Source organism: Erinaceus europaeus, chromosome 4 (assembly GCF_950295315.1).
Source record: "Erinaceus europaeus chromosome 4, mEriEur2.1, whole genome shotgun sequence".
Lineage (NCBI taxonomy): Eukaryota > Metazoa > Chordata > Mammalia > Eulipotyphla > Erinaceidae > Erinaceus > Erinaceus europaeus.
The window spans coordinates 50,745,498-50,771,366 of record NC_080165.1 but is presented as its reverse complement, the minus strand read 5'-3'; the positions used below and the strand labels follow the sequence as shown (position 1 = coordinate 50,771,366).

The following is a 25,869-nucleotide window of genomic DNA, read 5'->3' as shown; positions in this document are numbered from 1 at the left end:
TGTAGATGTGTTCCTTTGTAAGAAGATGACTGTGAAAAGTAGGTAACCAGACTTCCATGTGCAGATGACTCCACCAATGAGTCCGCAGAGCCCTGCCCCACTAGGGAAAGAGAGAGACAGGTTGGGAATATGGATCAACCTGTCAACACCCATGTTCAGCAGGGAAGCAATTACAGAAGCCAGACCTTCCACCTTCTGCACCCCATAATGACCCTGGGTCCATACTCCCAGAGGGATAAAGAATAGGAAAGCTATCAGGGGAGGGGATGATTAAGGAGTTCTGGTAGTGGGAATTGTGTGGAGTAGTACCCCTCTTATCTTATGGTTTTTGTCAGTGTTTCCTTTTTATAAATAAAATTTTTTTAAAAAGAAAGAAAAGTAGCTAATCAAGAGTATTTTGTGCTGGAGCTTGTATTAATTTGTTTCTTTCATTTGTAATGATCTGTATCTTAGTATTACTTTGAATTCACCTTTGAGAACTTTCTAAAGCATAATCTTGCAAAAGAAGGAAATTCATGAAAATTAAACTATAACTATCTCTAGGTAGAATTATTTATGATTTCAATTTTACCATTTTTGTGACCCAATTTTTCTTTAATGGAAATATATTGCCTTTGAAATGAGCAGAAAGAGTCCTAAAAAAACTTTATTTTGGGGAAAACTAATGCTTACCTGTGAAAGGGGTAAGTTTTTTGAAAGGCATCTCGGAAGGGGCTGGGCTATTGACACACCTGGTTTAGTATGACCATTACCAGGAGTAAGGACCTATGCTCCCCACCTGCAGGTAGGATGCTTCTTCCTGAGTTGTGAAGCAGGTTTACAGAGATCTGTCTTTCTCCCACTCTATCTCCTCCCCTCCCCTTAATTTCTCTCTGTCCTATCAAATAAAATAGAAAAGTAAAAATAAAAGGAAAAAAATTACTTCCAGCAGTGATAGATTCCTAGTATATTCATCAAGCCCCAGTTATAAATCTGGTGGAGTTACTACAGAGGCAAAGAAATTTAATGCATGAGTGAAGTTTCTTAAAAGTTAAAAATCAAAAGCAGTGTAAAGACATAAATTTAGAAGTTAGAGAAGAAGCTCTGTCTAGTAGTGGAAAGAACTCTTTTCATGATGTTCTATTTCAGTCTGAGGAAGTATTAAATGACTCTTAAGAGCTTTAGTAAAAAGTTTGGAATCACATTATAGCCTGAGGTACAATACCAAGGAGTTTTGTGCTTGATTCTGGATGGATGGGAATTTCTTTGAGAGTCTTTAAGTAGGTGGGTGATAAGATTAGTGCTGTTAGCAAATTTACCATGCAACCCATGGGTAAATAGCCCAAGTAATAGAACTTAAGGTATGAGACTCTTTAAAATGGCTTATATGAGCCCTTGAACTGGGCTCTGAATTTATGAATGAAATAAATATGATGGGTAAGAGGTGAAAAAGAAAATGGACAGCTGCTGAAATCAGTCAACGAGCAGAGTGTAGGACTTGCATGTTTGAAGTTTCTGGTATTATCCCTTTCTCTGTATATGTGCTATTGGTGCACTTGACTTCCATCTCTTTCTTTCTCAGGACATCCTATCATATTATGCAGATATTTAAATGAATCCTTTTAAAAATAAGTAAAATTGAAGGAGACTTTAGCTCACCTTTTCTTTTATTTATTTATTTATTATTGTAGAGACAGAGAGAAATTGAAAGAAGATAGAGAGTGAGAGAGACAGAGAGACACCTGCAGCCCTGCTTTACCATTCGTGAAGCTTTCCCCCTGCAGGTGGGGGCCAGGGGCTTGAACCTGGATCCTTGCGCACTATAATGTGTGCGCTTAACCAAGTGCACCACCGCCTGGCCCCAGCTTACCTTTTCTTAAGTATACCAAAATCTAAAACCTGGCAATAAACTGAAAATTCTAATCATATTTAATATCCAGATGACCCAATTTCCCAGAACTCTTCTTGATTATCTTTCTAGTTTACTTTCAAAATAGGATTCAAGTAGCTAAAAGAAAAGAATCAGGGGATACTTTCATGCCTGAGACTTTAAGTTCAATCTACAGCATTACCATAAGCCATAGTTGTTTTCTTGTTAGTCTGCTTATCTGTCATCTGTCTGTCTTTCTGTCTATCTATCTGTCTGTCTATCTATCTATCTATCTATCTGTCTATCCATCTATCATTCTCCCTATATCTCTTTCATTAATATATATATATTTAAAACAATAAGAAAATAATATGTGAAAAAGGCATTGATAGTAAGATAATTACTTCTGTAAATCTCTGCTATATGGAATCAGACATTTGAAGCATGCACTGATCATTTCTATATTGAGCATGTAAAAAAATGTTCAATTCATGTGCATGGTGATATTTCACTAAACCAGATGTGTTACCACCTATCTCCCTAGAATTTTTCCCTGTGTTTTGTCATGTTCATTGTCAGACACAGAATGACAACCATGATATGGTTTAAAACACCAATATGTCCTAGAATCCCACCTCCCCAGAGTCCTGCCCCACTAGGGAAAGAGAGAGACAGGCTGGGAGTATGGATAGACCTGCCAACACCCATGTTCAGCGAGGAAGCAATTACAGAAGCCAAACCTTCCTTCCACTTTCTGTGCCCCATAATGATCCTGGGTCCATGCTCCCAGAGAGATAAAGAATAGAAAAATTTTTGGGGCGCAGGAGAATATGATAGGGAGCTTTGGTGGTGAGAATTGTATGGAATTGTACCCCTCTTGTCTTTGGTTTTGTCAATATCTCCATTTTATAAATAAATATAAAAATTAAAAAGAAACAGCAGACAAATTAAAAAAAAAATTATCACAGGCCAGGCAGTGGTGTACCAGGTTAAGTTCACATAGTACAAAATACAAGGACCAATGTAAGGAACTGGGTTCGAGCCCCTGGTTCCCCACCTGCGGGGGGGAGGGTCACTTCACAAGTGGTGAAGCAGGTCTGCAGGTGTCTGTCTTTCTGTTCCCCTCTCTATCTTACCTTCTCCTCTCAATTTCTCTTTGTACTAACTAAAAAAGCAAAAAAATGGCCACAGGAGCAGTGGCTTCATAATGCAGGCACTGATCCCCAGAAATAATCTGAAGGCTAAATATACATGTCATAATGTACCTGCCCCTTTTCAAGGATCTAATACAAATAGAATCAAATGGCAAGTAAAGTTTTTCATACAGTATAAATACATTGCAAATCATTCTATGTTGTCACATGAACTATTAGTTTGTTCTTTCTTTGATGAGTTTCACAATTTTTCAACTTCCTTCTTGATCAACTCCTGCACTTCTGTTATTCCTATTTAAAATAACACTGCTATGACCATTCTCAAAAAATAATAATAAATAAATAAAAATATCAGTTTTGTTCTCACACAATAAATATGTTAAAACCTTCATGGAAAAAAAATCAATCTAGAATAACTAAATCTATAGAAACATGAACCTATCTCAACTGAATCATGAAAAAGTGGAAAATTTAAATAGTGATAACAGACACCAATAATAAGAAAGTAAACTGAATAATAATCATAAGTTCCCCCTATAATTATTAAAAAAATAAAAATTCAGAACCATATGATTTCATAGGTGAATTCAACAAAATATTCAAGGGAGAATTTATGCCAATTTTTTAACATTGTTGCCACCACCCAGCCCTAAATGCAAAAGTTCTTAACAACTTAATTCTTAATTTCATCAACACTTTAAAGGATCCTATACCACAATTGTAAGGAATTTTTCTCTGAGATACTAAAATGGTTGAATATATGCAAATCCTTTTTGTTATTTGGATTTTTAAAAGACACAGTCAAGTCTGTATGTTGGAAAACATGTTATTTGTGATCATAGTTTTAATTTTTGTGATGCATAAATTTTTAATGATTTCTGTATCTTCTCATTTCTGGAAAGAAAGGAACATTGAGATCTAATCTGAACACCTTCCTCATTTCACAAAGGGGAAAATAATATTTCAAAAGGTTAACAGGGCATTTTGAGCTCATTTCTATTAGAACCAAGTGAAACAAAGATTCCCTAAATTCCCTGAGGGAAAAAATTGTAAAATTTCACGATATGTTTATTGTGAAATAATACTTGGAAATAAGTTGTTATAGGAACTAGAAACATGAAATGGAATCATCACTGTCTAACTTGTAAATGTGTGGTATGATCATCTATATTTAGCTTTATACAAATAAGCTTTTTACTGAACTAACCCATTTACTACATTTTCACACAAAATTTCTCACTGTCCAGCTGTAAACACATAGCAGTAAATACTGTTGAGGAAACAAACACAACCATCCAAAAAGATCTTTACCATGTCTCACATAGACAATTTGCCTAGGAAGAGATTTCCCCCATTTTTGTTCCCTTTATATTTTCAGACACCAAGAAAAATCAGTAATAGATACAGGGATATAGAAACTTTGAATCTCTACCTATGCTAAGACTAAACAACTTTGGGGCCCAGGTCATGGTACACCCAGTAAAACACACACTTTAGCATGTGCAGGGACCCAAATTCAAAGACTGGGACCCCACTTGCAAGCTGCCAAACTTCAGGAGTAATAAAATAAAATAAAAAATACCACAGGTGTCCCTCTTTCTTCCACTGTATCTTCCCCATTTCTCTCAATTTCTTTTTATCATATCAAAAATAAATGAAGGAAGGAAGAAAAAAAAAGAAAGAAGGGAGGAAGAAGAGTGGGCCATTGGGAATGTTGGATTTATTGTGTAGTCATTGAACCATAGGGAAACCTGTGATGGCATTTAGAAAAATTTTTAAAAGAATAAACAAACATCTTTTCTCTCTGGAGAAGCCAGAGCACTTGACTTTTTCATCACAACCAATCAAAATCTGAGGACATATGAGGTGTTTCTATATGAGTAGTCTTTCTAGACTTTCTAAGGTTTCCTTTAATATATAACTTTACACTATCAACTATAATTTTATCCAGTCATACATTTTCATATTATTCTGGTATCACCCTGTATGAGAGATAGGAGACAAGTCGTTGTTTTCCTCTACTGACATCTATATTCAGAAAAGTTAACTTAAGCAAGACTTAGTAATTTTTAGTGACAATATATAGAGTAAGGTTCAGGTTTTTCAGATGCAGAGATACCACACTGTGTATCCACCACCACAGTCCGAGTACCATTCACCAATATCACATCAATCTTCTGTCCTTTCCTTTTCCCTGTGGACAGCTATTGTCTTGTTGTCCATCTAAAAGTCGCTTTTGTTGTTTCATTAGTTCATTTGCTTTATTTACTTACTTATTATTTATAAAAAGGAAACATGACAAAACCATAGGATAAGAGGGGTACAACTCCACACAATCCCCACCACCAGAACTCCATATCCCATCCCCTCCCCTGATAGCTTTCCTATTTTTTAACCCTCTGTCTATGGACCCAGGGTCATTGTGGGATGCACATGGTGGAAGGTATGACTTCTGTAATTGCTTCCCCGCTGAACATGGATGTTGACTGGTCGATCCATACTCCCAGCCTGCCTCTCTCTTTCCCTAATGGGGTGGGGTTCTGGGGAATCAGAGATCCAGGACACATTGTTTGGGTCATCTGTCCAGGGATGTCTGGTTGGCATCATGCTAGCATCTGGAACCTGGTGGCTGAAAAGAGAGTTAACATATAAAGCCAAACAAGTTGTTGACTAATCATGAACCTAAACCTGGAGTAGTGCAGATGAAGAGTTGGGGGGGGGGGTCACCGTTCTGTAGATAGCTAGTAGGCATATTTTAGTTATATTCCAAAGGACCTGTGGCTATACTAGTTGTTGTTTTTTTTTTTTTTTTTTTTCCCTGAGCCTGAAATCTGATATGCAGGTGGATCCTAGTTATTGTCTGGGGAGATGATGTCATGGCTGGGAAAAGGACCAGAAAGCTAGATCTGGGAAGAGAGTAGCTCCCAAATATGGGAAAGGTGTATAAATATTCTTGACTGTAAACCCCATTGATTTGATCTGATCTGGGGCCCATATTCAGCTTAGGAGCCTATGTGACTTCTGCATCCTTGTAGATCCAACCTCACATTCTGTGGTCATCAGTAGGAACATTCCAAGCTGCCCCAATATCAGGGCCCATCTCCCTCAGTTTCTTGTCCAGCCTCCTTTCAGAGGATGGAACATTCTCTACTGTTGAGCCAAATTGAGGGCAAGGTCCTATGGGGGCCCACAATGGGGTCTGTTGTGTTGTTGCTGGTAGAGATGACCAATAACAATGGAGAGAGGGATTTATTCAAGGTCTAAGCCCATCATGTCTGTTAGGGAATCTCAGGACTCCTCAAATAGGGCCCCAGCTGATGGGGTGGCCTGATAGTGACTAAAGAGTCTTCGTTAAAGTATGCCAGTCTCTTGCCCTTATTCAGCTTTTCCAGTCCTTGCTTTAATAAGGATACCTTGGGAGTGAGTGAGGGAAGTATAATAGGAAATATGTGAGGAGGGTAGCTAAGTCTAAGTAGACACTATTTCATTATGAACTTCATACTGACTCACTGGAGACTATTGTGCACTTTTGCTTTCAGGCATATATTTTGCCCTAATTTGTGGATACATGTGAACATATGCCCTATTTCATGGGACCTGGTCTATATCTAGGTTTTGAGACTTTGTTGGGAAGTGAACCAGCTGGAATGAAATTAAGAGAATCCTATGAAAGGAAAGGTCTCACCTGAATAATGAAGCTGAATGGTTGACATCCCATGCCTGACATCTCTGGACACAGTCTGAAGTGAAACATACCAAAGTGGTACTCGTTGCGTTGATTAGGTTGGGATCAGCAGGTGCAACATCATTTGGTATGAATTGAGAGAAGCATGCAGGAAAGTGAGCCCCACTCTAGAAGTTCCAGGAATGGGGAAATATAGGCTCTATAGAGTAAGCGGGAGGTTCCTGCTGTCTTAGGGTTTAAGAAGGCAATAGATAGTTATTGCTAAAATTATATTATTTGGCAATTGGGTTTGAAAAATCCCTTTGTTAGGATTTGCTGTATCATACACAACATAACTATAATTTATGTCCTTTGATATTATTTGTATATAGCTGTGCCACCAGTTGCTTCTTTTCTCCCTGGTCTAAGATTTTAAGAGAGTCAACATATCAAAGACTCAGCCTGTGGTCTGTGCATTAAAAAGTTTGAGACATTCAATCAATTTTCCCCCTCTCATATTAATTAAATAGTGATTTATATGACTACAAATTAATAGGAGTGTACATAAATACCTGCTTTGTTTCTTTATAGTTCACAGATGAGTGAAGTCATCTATATTTGTCTTGCTCTTTCTGACCTATTTCTTTTCATATAATTACCTCAGCTTCCATTTATGTAGTTAAATATGCCATGATTCTATCTTTATTTTAATTGCTTGATATTCCAGAAACATACATAATATTGTAAACCAATAGTAAAATCAATAAACTGGGACCTTTTGTGAACACCAAGGAAGGAAAGGAGTTAAAGATAACTACAAATGAAATTGCATGTATTTTTTCACATAATTTTATTCTTCTTGGTTACTTGACTAGCTATAAAGCAAAAAGTTTTATTTCCTTTTTAAAGCAAAAAAAAAAAAAAGAAAGAAAAGGAAAATTAAACCATTAGTGTGTCTACCTTTTTTCTTTATAAAATGCTATAAAACATAATGGCCTTTTATGTAGTTCCACAAAAGTGACAATAATAATGGTTGTGATACTTATGAATCAGGTAATGGGTCCTTTGTTTCAGTCTGTATTACTTTCTGAATATTATCAGAAAGCAATCAAACTCGCTAGATTTCTAAAGGCTTTTGAAAATATACTGAAGGAACTTAAAATATTAAACTTGAATGAATTTTAAATTCTATACTCTTTCATTTTATACCACTCTTGTTTCTTTTTGTGATTTCCATTTCAAGACAAATAATAGAATAAGACATTTTTTTCACATCGGTCAAACAATTTGTCTAAATTCTACTGGTGGCAGAGTTTGGTGAATTGCAAAACGAAAATCTTCATTTATCTTACAGTCTAGTTGTAAGGATTTTATTCAGAATCAATAGCATTAGTCCAACATCAAAGAATTTAGGCTAAATGTGAGAGTGGAAAATCTTTGTAAATATTTATAGAATGAAATGTAAAGATTCACTCTCAAGTACTAGTTAAGAAATCATTTTTGTAAGTTCTCCAGAACAAATGCAGTAAATAATAATTAAAAAGTTACAGTATGTATTCCAGAGAGAACTCTTTTAGCTTTGGCATCAGTTTATAGAAACCATTGTTGGAATATTGTCTATGTAATATTGCTAGACATCTAAAAATGCATACTCTGAAAATCACTGCCTCTTAGTTACAAAAATTATTCAAAGAAAATTCCTCTTCAGTAAATCACTTATAATTTAAAGTCTTTTAAATAACTTCAAATATCAGCTGCATTTATAGAAATTACTCCAGGAAAGAAGATTTTTAATGACATTATCTCATCAATAATATTAGCTCTAATATAATTTGAAAAAATGCATATATTTACAACCATTTTCCTTGAAAAACCAAACCAACAGACACTACTCATAAAACTTGGCGCATTTGGGAAAGTGGGGCGGCGGTAGTGGGTAGTGGAGTGGGTTAAGCACGCGTGGCGCAAAGTGCAAGGACTGGCCTAAGGATCATGAGTCGAGCCCGGCTCCCCACCTGCCGGAGGAGTCACTTCACAAGCGGTAAAGCAGATCTGCAGGTGTCTGTCATTCTCTCCCCCTCTCTGTCTTCCCCTCCTCTCTCCATTACTCTCTGTCCTATCCAACAACAATGATATCAATAATAACTACAACAATAAAGCAAGGGCAACAAAGGGAATAATTAAATAAATAAATAAACCTTAAAAATTTTAAAAACGGCACATTTTGATCAAAACAATAGATAAAACAAACTACAAAACACTTTTTAAATTTTTTTATATTTATTTATTCTTTTTTGTTACCCTTGTTTTATTGTTGCAATTATTATCGTTGTCGTCGTTGTTGGATAGGACAGAGAGAAATGGAGAGAGGAGGGGAAGACAGAGAAGGGGAGAGAAAGACAGACACCTGCATACTTGCTTCACCGCTTGCAAAGCGACACTCCTGCAGGTGGGGAGCCTGGGCTTGATCAGGGATCCTTACACCAGTCGCTGCGCTTTGTGCCACGTGCACTTAACCCGCTGTGCTACCATAGGACTCCCACTACAAAACATTTTTCTTATGAGTTATATAACCCTACCTCAAGGTTAAGTGAATGACTGGGAAAATTATATAATATCCCTAGTATCAACTTTCTCTTCATAAAAATAAAGATAAAATCTTCTTTATATAATTATTGTGAGGACTGTATTCTATATAGGTGAAAGTAACAGTTCATTAACCAGTAGTATTAGTTATCTGAAGCTTCGTGATTATGTTGGTGAGAACTTATTCCTTAAAGTTATGTCAGTTCTTTTTACATATCAGGGAAGAAATTCGGAAGTTAAAAGCAATCAAACCAGAAAGGGGAAGAGGAGAGTTCAAAGTAAAAGTACACCACAGAAAAGCCTCTCTAGTCCCTTTCTCACCATTATTTGTGAATGACTGATAAAAATATTCACAGGCTATGTCTCTGATAATCCACTGATTGAGTTCAGGTGATGCTGGATAGGCATATTTTGCTGCTTACAATTGACTATGGACTTTCAGGTGACTTTTATATCAACTGTGTGTTCTCCATCTTTACTCTGCTTTTGTATAGTCTCCTCTTCTTGGGGCTTCCTGCTGTTAAAACAAATATGACTCAAAACAGATCTTATTGGTCCATCTCATAGTTTCTGTGGTCAGAATCCAGACACAGGATACCTGGGCCTTCTGCTATTGATCTCACAAAGCTGCATCAAAGAGTTGGCCAGAGCCACAGTCTCTATGGAAGGTTTGTCTGAAGAAAGTTCACATGGTGATGGCCAGAATTCATTTCCTTGCATTTGTGGGACTGAAAGACTTGCATCTGACTGACCGTGGACTGCATGCCCCTCAATTAGAAGCCACTCTCAGTTCTTTTCATGTGGTCATCCCAACAAGAATACTTGCTTTATCAAGCCAGCTTGTGGGAGCAGGGTGGGGAATCTCCCTATATTATGTAATCACACATGTGATATCCCCTCACCCTGACCAAATCCTATTGAATGAAAACTAATCATGGTACTGAGTGGTGTATCACCTAGTAGAGTACACTCACTACAATGCACAAGGATGTAGGTTCAAGACCCTGCCCCTCACCTGTAGGGTGAAATCTTCACAAATGGTGAAGTAGTACTACAGATGACTTTATTTTTCTCTCCCTATCTCTGCCTTTTCCTTAAGTTTCTCTATTCTTATCCTAGATAAAACAAAATTAAAATGAAAAAAAACCTTTAGTCACAGTTCCTGCTCACACTCTAGCGTAAATATTTTCAAAAGAAGACAGTGACCATAGTCTCCACAAGCCTGATCACCATAGTGTCCTAGACTCTCTGTTCCTTCTTATCAACCCTTACTATTAATGATTCCTAGGTCAGATGACTCCAGGTGCACACCAAAATCTTACTTATTTAGATAAAGGCAGCTTTTGAGAGTTTCATAGAAATAAAATAGAAAAAGAATAGTTGTGGTGGATATTTTTTAAATTAGTGTCATGAATTTTTTAATTTTTTTCTCAGGAAAATTGCTATATAAGATAAGAGGTCGTTTCCTCCAGTTTGTTGGTGATTTGATGCCATTTTTGGAGTGTATTTTGAAAATTACTGTGGGGCTGGGGGTTGGTGCACCAGGTTGAGCACATGTTACTATGTGAAAGGACCCTGGCTCAAGCCCCCACTCCCACCTTTTGTGGGGGAAGCCTATCAAGAGGTTAAGTCATGCTGCAGATGTCTCTCTATCTCCCTCTCTATGTTTCTTTTCCCTTTCAAGTTCTCTCAGTCTCTATCCAGTAAATAAATATATGTATATATTATTTAAAATTATTGAAAAATAAAAAGAAAATGTTAGTGGAATTATTTAATATAATAGAGAATTGGGCCCTAGGTTGGAAGAACGAGTGTCTCCCAGACACTTACCAATGGGAGATGAGGGGTTGTGCCTATTTCTCAAAGACTATACTTCAAACCACTAACACAGGGGCCAGGCAGTAAGTAGTGCACTAGGTTAAGCGCACATAGTATGAGGGACCAGCGCAAGGATCTCTCTTTGAGCCCCTGGCTCACCACCTGCAGGGAGGGGCCCGGGTTTCACTTTGCAAGAGGTGAAACAGATATGCAGGTGTCTTTCTCTCCCCCTCTCTACCTTGCCCTCCTCTTTCAATTTCTCTATTTCTCTCTGTCCTATCCAATAACAACAAAAGTAGAAAAAGTTGACCTCCAGGAGCAGTGGACTTGTGATGTAGGCACTGAGCCCCAGAAATAACCCTGAAGGTGAAAAAACAAAAATCACTAACCCCAAAATTACAAATAAAATAAAATGATTGTGAATCTAAATCAATGATTACAAAAGCATTCATGAGACACAGGAACTACAAAATAATTTCACTAAGAGCCTAGAAATTCCTGCAAATACTGTTTTCTAAAGTGTAGTTAGAAATAGCTCTTATCTTATAGTCTTGTTAAACAAAGAAAAATCCATAAATGCCAGCATGAGACAAAAAAAGCATTAATGTGTGTATTAGTAACCCTGACTAGTTTAGATGCTTTTGAAATACCCTATCTACAATCTCTGAAGATTCATATCTTCCAAAGATGGCAGGAATTTTAATTATTATAAAGATATTTTTGCTGCTAATGATAGTGATGTTACTGCTGGTGGTGCTAGATAGCATTTACTATGTATTTATGTATTATACTATATATATTATGTATTTACTATGTAATTACATGCCAGTTATTTTTTAAATGTCTTATATGCATTCTAATCAGGGCTTCCTTGTGGGAAAAACAAGTGCAATTTCTCAGATGCAAAAACTGAGCCTTTGATTAATGAATGTCACATTACTGGCAAGTCACAGAGCTTGATCCATTCAAGGAAAGGTTCCGCTTCCCAACTTTAGAAGTTGTTTTGGAAAATCATGATCTTTAAGACATGAATTAGGGCCCAGGTAGATAGCATAATGTTTATGCAAAGAGACCCTATACCTGAGGCTCTGAAATCCCAGGTTCAATCCCCTGTACCACCATAAACCAGAGCTGAGTAGTGCTGTGGTTTTTTAAAAAAATAAGGAAAAGATGACTAGGTGCATCTGTTGGTCTGCTTCTAATTCTGCTTCTAAGACCCCTTATGTTTTGATCATCATTTCAGGTTCCCCTGCATTGCTTAACGCTGCTGTGGTCTATTTACAAAATCCCTGTTTTACCTGAGACCCGCCCTGCCTGCAGGGCATTGGTTTAATCCCACTGTTTCACACTCTCTTTTTGCTCTGTCCCCTCTCCTAGTCATACCCTGTTTTTACACCCTACCACTTCCTTCCTGGAGAGTATAAATGCAGATGAATAAAGCCAGCATAGCATTGCATTGCATCCCAGCTCAGCCATGAGTTCCTGATCATCTGTCTCCCGCTCGCGAAGCTAGCCCGGCATCTGGCACCCAAACAGGGACCAGCATGCATCCAGATAGCCTCTTCAAAATGATATAGCATAGTTATGTTATAGAAAGATAAAGGAGGGGAGTCGGGCTGTAGCACAGCGGGTTAAGCGCAGGTGGCGCAAAGCACAAGGACCGGCATAAGGATCCTGGTTCGAACCCCGGCTCCCCACCTGCAGGGGAGTCGCTTCACAGGCGGTGAAGCAGGTCTGCAGGTGTCTATCTTTCTCTCCCCCTCTGTCTTCCCCTCCTCTCTCCGTTTCTCTCTGTTCTATCCAACAACGACGACAATAGTAACTACAACAATAAAACAACAAGGGCAACAAAAGGGAATAAATAAATAAAATATTTTAAAAAAAAAAAAAAAAGAAAGATAAAGGAAAAATAGTTTCACCTGGTAGGCTATGTGACATTTTATGTGAATGGACCAGTTTCAAACCCCAGCATCAAATGAGAATAATACAGTCACACCAAGGTTAATCTCTGATACTGGAATGTCTCTCTTTGTCTCTATCTAAATGAAAATGAGAAGTTGAATGAGATTTGTTCCTGTGACCAAGGAGTGGTGTTTTTTGTTGCTCATATTCATCCTTCCTAACTTTGCATCCAACACCAGAAAACTATTATCTCTTATCTCAGAACCAGACAACAGGGAGTTGGTCAAGATCTCACAGCCTTAATGGTATTCAGAAAGAGTCAGGATTGTACTATGCTAGCAAGAAGAGTAGTCAGGGCACTTCCAAGGTAGGCTTCCCAATGCAATATTTCTTGATTCCTGTGCATTAACCCATGAGGATAATTTCTGGAACCATCCGTTCCACCCCGGTTCCATGGCTGCCAGTTCTTAGCAACATCGCCCCGCCAGATATTTGTCGGGATGCGGCATCATCTAAGTTCATTTCCCACGTCTACGCTCGACCGGACCTGCCATGAGTTCCTGATCATCTGTCTCCCGCTCGCGAAGCTAGCCCGGCATCTGGCACCCAAACAGGGACCAGCATGCATCCAGATATCTTCGCCCACCCTGTCCAACGCTTGACGTCTCGTCACCCAATCTGGTCCCCTATGCCTACACTGAACTTCTCTGTTCCAGTCTCTTGGAATCAGAGTTGGCAGACAGCTGAGGTAAAGAACAAACACCTCATCACAGACCCCTGCAAGCGTCAACCCAGCTTTGACCTAGCACATTATGATTGGGCCCTCCTCAATCGCTATCGAACAGGCCATGGCTGGTGCGCCGCTATGTTCCATCGCTGGGGAGCCAGAGACGACCCGAACTGCCCCTGCGGCTAACAACAGACTATGACCCACATAGTCAATGACTGCCACCTCTCCAGATTCAAAGGAGGTCTCGAAACTTTACATCAGGCTCAACCTGACGCTGTTGACTGGCTACAGAAGAAGGGCAAACGCTAGAAGAAGAAGAAGCCAGAAAGAAAAGGGTGAATATGGGATAACCTCATTCATAGGCAGAACTTAAGAAACAAGAACAGAAAGCAGAAATACAAAATAAAACTTGATGGTATATTGCAGCAAGACAAAGAACTCTGGGGAAGTAGGGCAGAAAGGAGGTTGAGGAGTGGGGGGTGTGTGTGGTGGGGGTGAGTATTCAGGTTCTGGTACAAAATGATGGGCCTAATTTGGGAGTGAAAGTGGTTTACAGACACCTGTCTTGGTGAGATGATAAACTATACCCATGTGCCAGCAACTGTACTATAAACTGTTAACACCCCAATAAAAAATAAATGGAAAAGCAAATTATAAATAAATCTTTTTTCAATTTGTTTTTTTATTATAGAAGAGAGAATGAAAAAGAGGGCGAGAGAGAGAATATCAGAACACTGCTCAGCTCTAGCATTAAATGGTAATAATGATTCAACACATGACTTCTGGAATCTCAGGCATGCAAGCGGATATTCTTTTTTATTTTTATTTTATTATTTTTTTTACCTGAGCACTGATTAGCTTTCTGTGCAAGGGATTGAACCTGGGACTTCAGAACTTCAGGCATGAAAGTCTTTGCATAACCATTATGCCACCGACCCCCACCGCAAACAGTTATTTTGTATTCCTTTTTTAAAATATTAATTTATTTATAAAATAAAAAATAGAAAATATTGACAAAAACCATAGGATTTGAGGGGTAAACACATTTACCACCACCAGAGTTCCGTATCCCATCCCATCCCTTGAAAGCTTTTCTATTCTTTATCTCTCTGGGAATATGGACCCACAATCATTATGGGGTGCAGAAGGTGGAAGGTCTGGCTTCTGTAATTGCTTCTCTGCTGCACATAGGCATTGGCAGGTTGATCCATACTGCTATTCTGTCTGTCTCTTTCTCTAGTGGGGTAGGGCTCCAGAAATATGAGGTTCCAGGGTAAATTAGTGAGGTCATCTGCCTGGTGGAGTCAGGTTGGTATCATGGTAGCATCTGCAACTTGGTGGCTGAAACAGAGTTAAGATATAAAGCAGAACAAATTGTTCAGTTATCTGGAACCTAAAGGCAAGAATATAGTAGATGATATTTGAGGTTTCCATTTTGAAAAAAGTTAGTAGGTCTACTTTAGGTATATTCCAAGGGGCCCACGACTTTACTAATTTTTGCCTAAGCCTGACAGCTAACATGCAGGTGGACTAAAGGTATTATCTGGGGAGATAGTGTCAGAGTTGGAAATAGGACTAGAAAGCTGAATCAGGTAGGAGAGTAGCTCCCAAATCTGGGGAAAGTATATAAAAATCATTAACTGTAAACCCCACTGATTTGATCTGAGGCTTATATTCAGTGCAGGAGCCTATGTAACCTCTGCATCCCTGTAGGTCTGAGTTCTCATTCTGTGGTCTTAGCTAGGGATGTTCTAGGCTGCATCCATTGTCAGACTTAACTTCTTCCAGTGGCAGAGAATTTTGGTCATATCTCCCTTTAAAGAATGGGGCAGTCCCTACCATTGTTGATTCACATTGAGGTCAAGGTCCTATATTATTATGTCCTGATTGAGAAGGGAGAACAGATTAACAAAAACAGAAAACAGAATTGTGTTGTTTTCGCCGGGCTGGCTTCACGGGCGGGTTAACCGACGACCAGGGACTCATGGTTGAGCTGTAGGCAATATCTCTTTATTCATGCAGGACGCAGCGCAATCTAAGCCAAGCTGAGCTAAACTAAAGTACCCTAAAACTCACAATGCTGTCTTTATATGTACTTGCCAAGTAGGGTGGAAACAGGATGTGACATAGAGAGGGTGGAGAGAAAAGTGACTGGTGAAAATCAGAGTGTGACAAGGAGAGGATCAGGGTGTGACAAGGAGAGGGGGTGGAGCAGGTGAGAATTCTATCACTGAACCACTAATGCCCTGGAGGGAGCGTAACAGCGGTTATGTAAATAGAATGAAGTGGTTATGTAAATAGAATAGTGTTAAGCAGGGGGGATTTAAACCAAATGAAACAGAAGGGGTCTCATGCATACCAACAGAATTGTATTCCTTTTGAATGCAATTGAATTATGTTTTCTGCTTTTGTTAATCTGCTCTCCCTTCTCCATCAGGTTAGAATTTCTCTTTTTTTAATATTTTATTTATTTCCTTATTTATTGGGTAGAGACAGAGAGAAGTTGAGAGGAGAGGGAGATACAGAAAGACAAAGAGATACCTGCAGCACTGCCTTACCCCCTCACAAAGACTTCACCCTGAAGGTGGGGGCCAGCAGCTTGAACCTGGCTCCTTGTAGATTTCAACATGTACACTCAATCAGATGGCCCTGCAAGTTGATATTCTAACAGACTGTTATCTTCTTTAAACTAAATAAATATTTTTTAATGTTAAAATTAGTGGAACATTATCACGACTTTAGCTTATTACACTTTAGCTTCCAGAAGAAGAGCATGATATATATGAATTAAGCATCCTCTATCAAGTTTTTCCTTTTTGCTATATCACTAAGAAAATAGGAATTATTTTTTAGATGCTCCTATCTATATTAAAATCAGTTTTTCCATCATTCTTTAGGAAGAAATTTTTGCCAAGTGGAATTATTTGGTACTTCAATGTTTATTGTAGCCAGTCAGCTATCAAAAATGGAAGTTAGAGACGGTAGTTCTAAAAATAAAGACTAGTGGTAGAGCTAGCCAAAAAAGAATTCTGTAAAGATTTCAATTTTTATACCAAATTCATTTTGATAATTACTCTACATTACATGGTATATCTCATGTGGGAATATTTTGGCTCTAACACTGTCATTTTCTATTGACATTACCACTTAATAAAACAGCTTATTGCTGTTGCCTAGGGGCTTCTTATACCTTTATTTTTAAAACAAGAAAGTACTTTTTAGAATCTGTCATTATCTTGACAATATCCTTCAGGTTTCTGGCATCACAGAAAGCAATTAGGAATAGTAATTTTTTATCATTGGAAATAAGGATTACTATATTAATATAGTCATAGGGCTCTTTTTCTTTTCTTTATTAAGAACATGTACAAATAAAATTAATAAATGATGCATATGTAAAATAATGCTAAAATATACTTAACTAAGTAAAATGCAGTTTCTTCAGTTATCTAACCTTAAATATTCAATTGAGACAAGGGATGTGGCTTAGGGTATGAGGCCCTGTTTTAGATCACTGAGAACACCAACATATATACACACACATACACTCATGCACACGTGTGCACATGTGTGCACATACATACACACACACAAAAAAATTCAGTTGATAAAAATCTTAAAACAACCTGGTGATTAGTGGTTAGTCTGCATTATTGAGGTATAGTTAATTTAATATATATAAAGCATAATTTCATGGCATATTAGTATCTCTTCTGGCATTACTACACATGAGATAGGTAATCTTAAATTTTTACCCATTTTGGGAGTCAGGCAGTAGTGCAGCGGGTTAAGTGCACGTGGCATAAATCACAAGGACTGGTGTAAGGATCCTGGTTCGAGCCCCCAGCTCCCCACCTTCAGGGGAGTCGCTTCACAAGTGGTAAAGCAGGTCTGCAGGTGTCTATCTTTCTCTCCCCTTCTCTGTCTTCCCTTCCTCTCTCCATTTCTCTTTGTTCTATCCAACAATTATGACATCAATAACAAAAATAATAATCACTACAACAATAAAAAACAAGGGCAAAAAAGGGAATAAATAAATATTAAAAATTTTTTATCCATTTTATCAAGAAAGATCAAAATTATGGTGTGTTTTCTGTAAGATTAATGCTATAAGTAATTTTTAAATCCATTTATTTATTTATTACTGGATAGAGACAGAGTAATTGAGAGGGGAGAGGGATAAAGATAAAGAGGGAAAGAGACAATGAGATAACTGCAGTCCTGTTTCTCCACTTGTGAAGCTTTCCCCCTGCAGGTGGGGACCAGAGTCTTGAACCTGGGTCCTTGAGCACTGCTATACATAATTTTTAAAAATTTACTTATTTGATAGAGACAGAGAGAGTGTGCAAGGGAAGGGGGTAGATAGAGAAGGACACAGATAAAGAGACTCCTGCAGCACCACTTCACTGCTCGGGAAGTTTTCTTCCCTGCAGGTGAGGACCAGGGTTGAACCCAGGTCCTCATTTATTGTAATGTGTGCATTTAACCAGCTGTGCCACCACCTGACCCCAGCCAACGTTGTAAGTAAAAAACAATGTGTAATACTGACCAGTTACCTAATGTCATGGATGATGTTTTCAAAGAAAGAGAGAATTCAGAATCTTTGCAACTATTTTAAGCAGGAAAACACATTTAAATGTAGGAATTTAAATAGAAAAGGTATTTTTTCTATGTCCTACAAAAGTTAAATGTTAATGTAGAGTACTTACAGAATTCCAATGTACCATAATATATCTATGTAACACATAATTATATATCTATTTTTAAGATTTATTTGTATACCTATTTACTTAAAGGAAAATAAGAAAAGACCAGAGTACCAGAGCATTTCTCGACATATGTGTTATTGCAGTCAAAATCAGGATCTCGTGCTTCAGGGTCCAACATTTTATCCATTACTCCCAGGCTGTTCTAATTATTTATCTTCTAAGTCATAATTTGATATATTCTCCATTTTCATGCTATGTAAAATAAACATTTTCTCAGCAAAATTATTCTGGTTACTGGATTATACATGTGTTGTTGATCCAAGATCTTAAATTTGGAGTTGATGAAATTTCCTGTTAAAATCCCTTGTAACATAAAACGTTCTAAGTTTTTTCCATTGCTTGCAGTAAGTAGTAAACATTTTGAGTAAAGCTTTGAAGTCATTATAATACAAATCATTCCTGTAGTTCCACTAATTAATTCAGCTTTGGACATCTGGATAATGAGCACTTCATATGTCTCATCAATTTTTGGTGTTGTTCTTCTGCTCCAATTATAAAAGTCACATGGTAATTTTAGGAGAGAAAAAGAAAGAAAAAGAAAGAGGAAACAAAAATGAGAATCCACAGAATCTGGTAAAGCTAATGAAAGATTAGGGATATGGTAAGAAGGGGGAATCATGGAGAATCAACATATGCACAGGGATTTACCTAGAAATTTTTATTAAAGAAGCTGATGAGTAAAATTATCAATTTCTTCCCATTGCTAGTGAGAATAAGACCAAGGGTTTTACTTCTTTATTGACTGATTTGATTGGATATCTGCAGATGTTCAAAACATGGTTAAAATGATACTATGTATATAGTATTCTGGTCTTGCTTGTGTTTTCTCTGTATCTCTTGTGAAATAAAAAATTGTTTTTTTAAATAAAAAAATTTGATTCAGTTGGGAAAGTTCCTTTAGTTCTTCTCCCTTTTCCCATTCCCTGTTTTTTTTTAAATGCTGATATATAGCTAATTTTCTCTGAGGTAGCATTACATTATGACAACATATAATTTTTTGGATGTACATCATCTTAATAAAAATCTGTATAGATTACGTTCACCTCTGGAAGTCCAAGTCTATCCTTCACCATATAATCAAGTTTTTAAACTCATTTTACTACCCTATAAACATCCTTCCCCTCTGGTAACCACAAATTTGGTCTTATATAGTCTAAAAGTTCTGTGACCTCACTCCCTCCCATAACCACTATAAAATTATATTCTTTCTTTGAAAATTTATCCTTGTAAACTTAAGACATGTTTTGTTTTGTCTTTTGTTACAAGAGCATTCAGATCTGGCTGTTGATTGTGCCATGGACTGAACCTGAAGGCGTTCACATGCAAGTCCAGTATGCTACCTTTCTGGTCCCAACAAAATATGCTTTAATGTTAAATCTGAATTTCTCTTTGGCCTTCATTAGCTATCTGACCTTGTGTTTGACATTTATAAGTCTCACATTTTCTTATGTATGATCAGCATAAAAATCCAATTATGATAATCAACTAGTCAGTGCTGAGAATCAACAATCATATATTAATAAATGAGTGCAAATTTAACTACCCTCCCCCCGATATAAGATATTCAAGAAAAAAAATAACATGTGTATATGTTTGTGTTGTACATTTATGAACAATTGCATCTGGATGCTAAAGTCTATATATTTCAGAACTGCGGGGCTTTATTTACAGTGTGATTCTGTGCTTATGTCATGCTTATAAATCTTTGCATTATTTGTATGGGAGAAAGTAAAGAAATACCCTGTTATTTTGATCTTTTTTTTCTTCTTTCCCAGATTTCATGATGCATAGGTGTTACCCATCACATATGGTGCTAGATCTTTTGTAAATCTTTTCTCATTCTCTCCTAATTTTAGTCTCAGCTTCCAGGTGCTTACTCATTTTTTTAAAATTTTTAATTTATAAAAAGGAAACAATGACTCATTCTTTTGCAGAAGAAAAGGAATACCGTGCTAAGATGTCATTGTGAGAAACTTCCCTTAATGCTGAGCATTCCTTCTGCTGTTTATAGCATCAGATGACAGTATTGTCATCCATGGCACAGCAGGTATTTTCACCTCAGGGATTACTTTTTCTGTTCAGAGTGGAGACAGTCTAATATTCTGATATTGTTATCATATATATGACTTTTGTACTGTTAAAAAATGTTCCTTAAAGGCAGACGCCTTCATCTACTTGCCGCTAGCGTCCTACAGCCATGGTCAACCCCACCGTGTTCTTCGACATCGCCGTCGACGGCGAGCCCCTGGGCCGCGTCTCCTTCGAGCTGTTTGCAGACAAAGTTCCGAAGACCGCAGAAAACTTTCGCGCTCTGAGCACTGGAGAGAAAGGGTTTGGTTATAAGGGTTCCTGCTTTCACAGAGTTATCCCTGGATTTATGTGCCAGGGTGGTGACTTCACACGCCATAATGGCACCGGAGGCAAGTCTATCTATGGGGAGAAATTTGAGGATGAGAATTTCATCCTGAAGCATACAGGCCCAGGCATCTTGTCAATGGCAAATGCTGGACCCAACACAAACGGTTCCCAGTTCTTCATCTGCACTGTTAAGACCGAATGGTTGGATGGCAAGCATGTGGTCTTCGGCAGAGTGAAGGAGGGTATGAATGTTGTGCAGGCCATGGAGGGTTTTGGCTCCAAGAATGGCAAGACCAGCAAGAAGATCACCATTGCTGACTGTGGACAAATCTAATAAATTTGAGTTGTTTTATTATAAAAAAAAAAAAAAAGAAAAATGTTCCTTAAAAAAAAAAGATAGCTATTGAAGTTAACTTATCTACTTAGCATATCCCTTGCATGCCTGGGCTCAGAATCTCTGTTCTTTAAGTTTCTTCCATGGACTCTAACCTACAGTGCATGTTATCTTATTCCTTTTAAAAGGTCATTTGTCTCACCAACAGGTGCCACTCCATACATTCTTGGCAAGACTAATTCTGACTTCTTTACTTGGAAAGAGATCAAGTACTGTTCGTGACTTTTATCTACCAAAGTAAACAAGTATTTGTGAATAATTTTTATGCAGCTACTAAAAGTGTGTATGTCAATATTCTAGTTCTCTATCAAATTACATAGGTTAATTACTTTAAATGTATCTTGTTTGAGGGCAGGACAATGGTGCACCTAGTAAAGTGCACACATTACCATGTTCAGGGACCCAGGTTCAAATCCAGGATCTCTTCCTGCAAGAGGAAAAACTTCACAAGATGTGAAGTAGTCCTGTAGGGGTCTTTTCCCTTTATCTCACTCTTCCTATTTCTCTGTCTCTGTTTAAAAAAGAAAGAAAGGGGAGTGGGCAGTAGCGCAGCGGGTTAAGCGCAAGTGACACAAAGTGCAAGGACCAGAGTAAGGATCCTGGTTCGAGCCCCCGGCTCCTCACCTGCAGAGGAGTCACTTCATAGTTGGTGAAGCAGGTCTGCAGGTGTCTATCTTTCTCTCCCCCTCTGTCTTCCCTTCCTCTCTCCATTTCTCTCTGTCCTATACAACAATAATGACAACAATAATAACTACAACAATAAAACACCGAGGACAACAAAAGGGAATAATAAAAACAAGAAATAGAGAAAGAAATTACAGAAATAGGAATTTTAAATTTTATATCAAGTAATACATTTTCACCAAGTTATACTGAGGTTTAAATTTCCTGAAAACAAAAAAGACATATTTATTCAAAATGAAGTAAGCAGGCTATTTTGAATCATTGAGTTTACTGGGTGACTTCATTCTATAAAAAGCAGTGTCTACTTCCTTATGAGTTGGCTTTGAAATGTAAGGAGTTTCTAGTCTTCTATCTCCCTTTTTCCTGCCTAACACAAAATTCAGCTGCTCAGACTGAAAAGCAAGCAGTTATATATTCCTTTTTATAATGTTGCCCAGTCAAAATGGACCTCTAATTCTCTACTTTCCATTATTATCTTCAAGCTAATCCTACATTAGATCTCTTTCCTCCTTCACAACTGGCCTCAATTCATCTTCTCCTCTGTGTTTCCTGCAGCTACTGATACTATATGCCTGCTCTCTTTGTACCAGGCCCAGATGCAGATTCAAAATCCTCAAACTGTGCTCCCAGCAGCTACTACTAGGAAATCACCTTTACACATAGGATGGAGTTGACTCCCTGTGTCTTTTACAATGCATTGCCTACTTTATCATTTGACCTCATGGAAGCAGAAAATCAAAAAACCCCAGTCCTTGTGTATTGTAGCATATGCACTCCTCCATGTGTGACACCACCTGGTCGACAGAAAATCATTTTCTATTCCAATTGTTTCTCCTACTAAACTCTAGAGAAACTCCAGGAGTTTCTATAAAAAAAAAAAAGTGACTTAAAACAATGAAAATATGGGACTGGGGAGATGACATAATGCTTATACAAAATATTGTCATGCTAAAAGCTTTATAATTCCAGGTGCAAACCCCAGTCACCATTTTAAGTCAGAGCCTAGCGGTGTCCTAATGGAGAAGGAAGAAGAGGAGAAGGAGAAAGAGAAAGGGGAGAAGGAAGGGGAGAAGAAGGAGGTGGAGGAGGTAGAAGAAGAGGAAGACTAGGAGAAAGGAGAGGAGGAAGTGTAAGAGGAGGTGGAGGGAAATGGGAGAAGAAGGAGAAGGAAATGGAGGAGGACTGGGAGGAGGAGGAAGACATAACCAGAGAGGTGGGTCAGTCAGTAGAGAACAGAACTTGTAACCTTTTGGGCCTAGATTAGGTCCCCAATACCTACATGTACTAAATGATCTTGTCTCACTCTCTAAATCTTACAGGAAAGGTGAATTAGAAATTAAACCAAAAATGTGTCATTTTCTGGTTCCAGAAGCTAATAATCCAAAATCTAGATGTCAACTGGGTCGTACTCTGAGGATTGTAGGGAAGTGTCCTTCCTTGTCTTATTGAGCATTGGCTGTTTGACAAAAAATCCTGAATATTTCTTACTTTTGAAAGGCATCTCTCAAGGGATGTGGTGAACTTCCCTGTGTACATCCTTATATTTTCACCTAAATTTTCATCATTGCTAGTTGCAATTAAATTCATTAATTAAATGGCATATAATAACCTTCTTTTAAATATGAAGGAATTAGGTGTTACACTGTAGAAATAGCACACCTATTATGAATGCACCACCACTGCTCTGCCCACCCCATGTTTATCCTTCTCTTTAAAATACACTAGTAAGTGTTCAAATAATTTGCTGAGAATACGAGGGTAAGAAGGACAGTATTTGATGAAATATTTGGAACAGGGAAGTCTTCATAGAGAATTCATGATAATTTACAGAATGACTTTGATGTCAGGTAGATGTTTTGGACATGCATATCACTGAGTGGGACTACACAGGGAGCAAAGGCATATAGGGCATGTATGCAGGTCAGTTTGTATGGTGAACATATGAAGATGGATAGTGATTATCTAAAGATATAGAAGAAAAAATAGTCAAGTCATAAGAGACCTGTAATATCAGTAAATGTAACATTTTCTGAGATAATGAAAGTAGTTTTTTTCCCCCTGGAAGAGGGGATAACAGCTCATTACTTTGATCAATTAATTCGATATATAACATAAATATCAGATGTACCTATTTCACCAAAGAGCTGTCAAGCACAAGGGTCCTCCAAAATCTACTGAAATTTTAGTCATATAAAAGTATGTATGTTTCTTTACTGTTACGTTTCCTAGATATAGGGTAATAGGCCAAACTAATAGAATGTATTTTTGGTTGACCTGCTTGTCTTTGAGGATATTTGCACTTGTTAGCTTGTTCCTTGTTTCTGTCAACTCCTGACAATGTCTTGTTGTGTATCTGTGGAAATGTCACAGTTTGAGGGATGACTTTTGTCCAGTGGCTTACTAAATGCCTTTGTTTTTATTTGACTAAAAACATGGAAACAAGACAATGATGGGAATACAAGTTAAGAATATCACCAATGTGTCCTGGAACCCCACCTCCCCAGAGGCCTACCCAAATAGGGAAAGAGAAACAGTCTGGGGGTATGAATCGACCTATCAATGTCGATTTATAAAAAATAAACAATTTTAATCATTTACTTCCCTTAATTGTTTAATATCTAAAAGGCCAAGTTTTACATTTGTATTGCCCAACATGATGTTTGTCTTTGGCCTGCATGAATTGTGTTGTCTCCTCTCTCCCTCCCCCTCTTCCTCTCTCTCTCTCTCTCTCTCTCTATCCCTATCTCTATCTCTCTATCACAGGAGTTTCTCTGCTCCAGTTTAACTTTTTCTTAGATATCTATAGAAAGATACCATAGTACTGAAGCTTCCTTTAAGGTGGTGGGGGCTAAGCTCCAACCCAAGTTGCATACATAGTAAAGCAGTGCAAGTTGCAAATGCTACCAAGATGCCATCCTGACTTCCCTGGGCAGATAACCTCACCAATTGTGTCCTGGAACTTCACTACCCTAGAGCCCTACCCCACTAGGGAAAGATAGAAACAGACTGGGAGTATGGATCAACTTGTCAATGTCCATGTTCAGCTGATAAGCTATTACAAAAACCAGACCGCCTACATTCTGCTCCCCATAAAAATCTTTGGTCCACGCTCCTGGAGGGATAAAGAATAGGGAAATAGGGCCAGGTGGTGGCACACCTGCTTGAGCATACATGCTGCAGTGCTCAAGGACCCTGGTTTGAGTTCCCAGTCCCCACCTGCAGGGGGAAAGCTTTGTGAGTGGTGAAGCAGTGCTGCAGGTGTCTCTCTGTCTCCCTCTTCCTCTAGGCTTCTGGCTGTCTCTATTTAATAAATGTATATCCAATAAATAAATGGAGATAATAAAACAAATTTTAAGAAGCTGATGCATAAGGATGACAGATGTAATTCCAAATGCCTAAGAACATCTCTGGAGGGAATCCCTGAAAAGCTGCTAGCGTTTATAGACAAAGGCATTTTTAGAAGTAAGAGGCATCAACACCACCAAGGTGCTATAGAGTTCTCTATTTATCTTCTTTACCATGGGTTATGAGTGGTAACTTAAATGCATCATCTTATCAAGGGTTTAAAAATAAAAAATTAGGGGGCTCCATCGGTAGCACAGCAGGTTAAACGAAAGTGGCACAAAGCACAAGGACCAGTGTAAGGATCCTGGTTCGAGCCTCCGGCTCTCCACCTGCAGGGGCAGGTTGCTTCATGGGCGGTGAAGCAGGTCTGCAAGTATCTGTCTTTCTCTCCCCCTCTCTATCTCCCCTCCTCTCTTAATTTATCTCTGCCCTACCCAACAACAACAACGGCAATGACAATAATAATAATAACAGTAACAACAAGGACAACAAAATGGGAAAAATGGCCTCCAGGAGCAGTGGATTCATAGTGCAGGCACCTAGCCCCAGCAATAACCCTGGAGGCAAGAAAAAAATACAAAATTAATTGATAGTATATGATGTAAACTATATAATT

The 25,869-nt window shown here is 38.1% G+C and overlaps 1 protein-coding gene across 1 annotated transcript; it reads left to right on the top strand.

Annotated features, from left to right (window-relative positions):
• The first annotated feature begins 20,627 nt into the window (after window positions 1–20,627).
• Window positions 20,628–21,180, top strand: LOC132538061 (peptidyl-prolyl cis-trans isomerase A). Its single transcript, XM_060189355.1, has one exon. It carries the CDS (start codon window positions 20,670–20,672, stop codon window positions 21,162–21,164), a length of 495 nt encoding a protein of 164 aa, XP_060045338.1. The 5' UTR covers window positions 20,628–20,669; the 3' UTR covers window positions 21,165–21,180.
• Window positions 21,181–25,869: the final 4,689 nt, after the last annotated feature.

What these genes read in the sequence shown, in the direction of transcription:
- LOC132538061 (XM_060189355.1), top strand. Translation starts at nt 20,670, where the DNA reads ATGGTCAACCCCACCGTGTTCTTCGACATCGCCGTCGACGGCGAGCCC.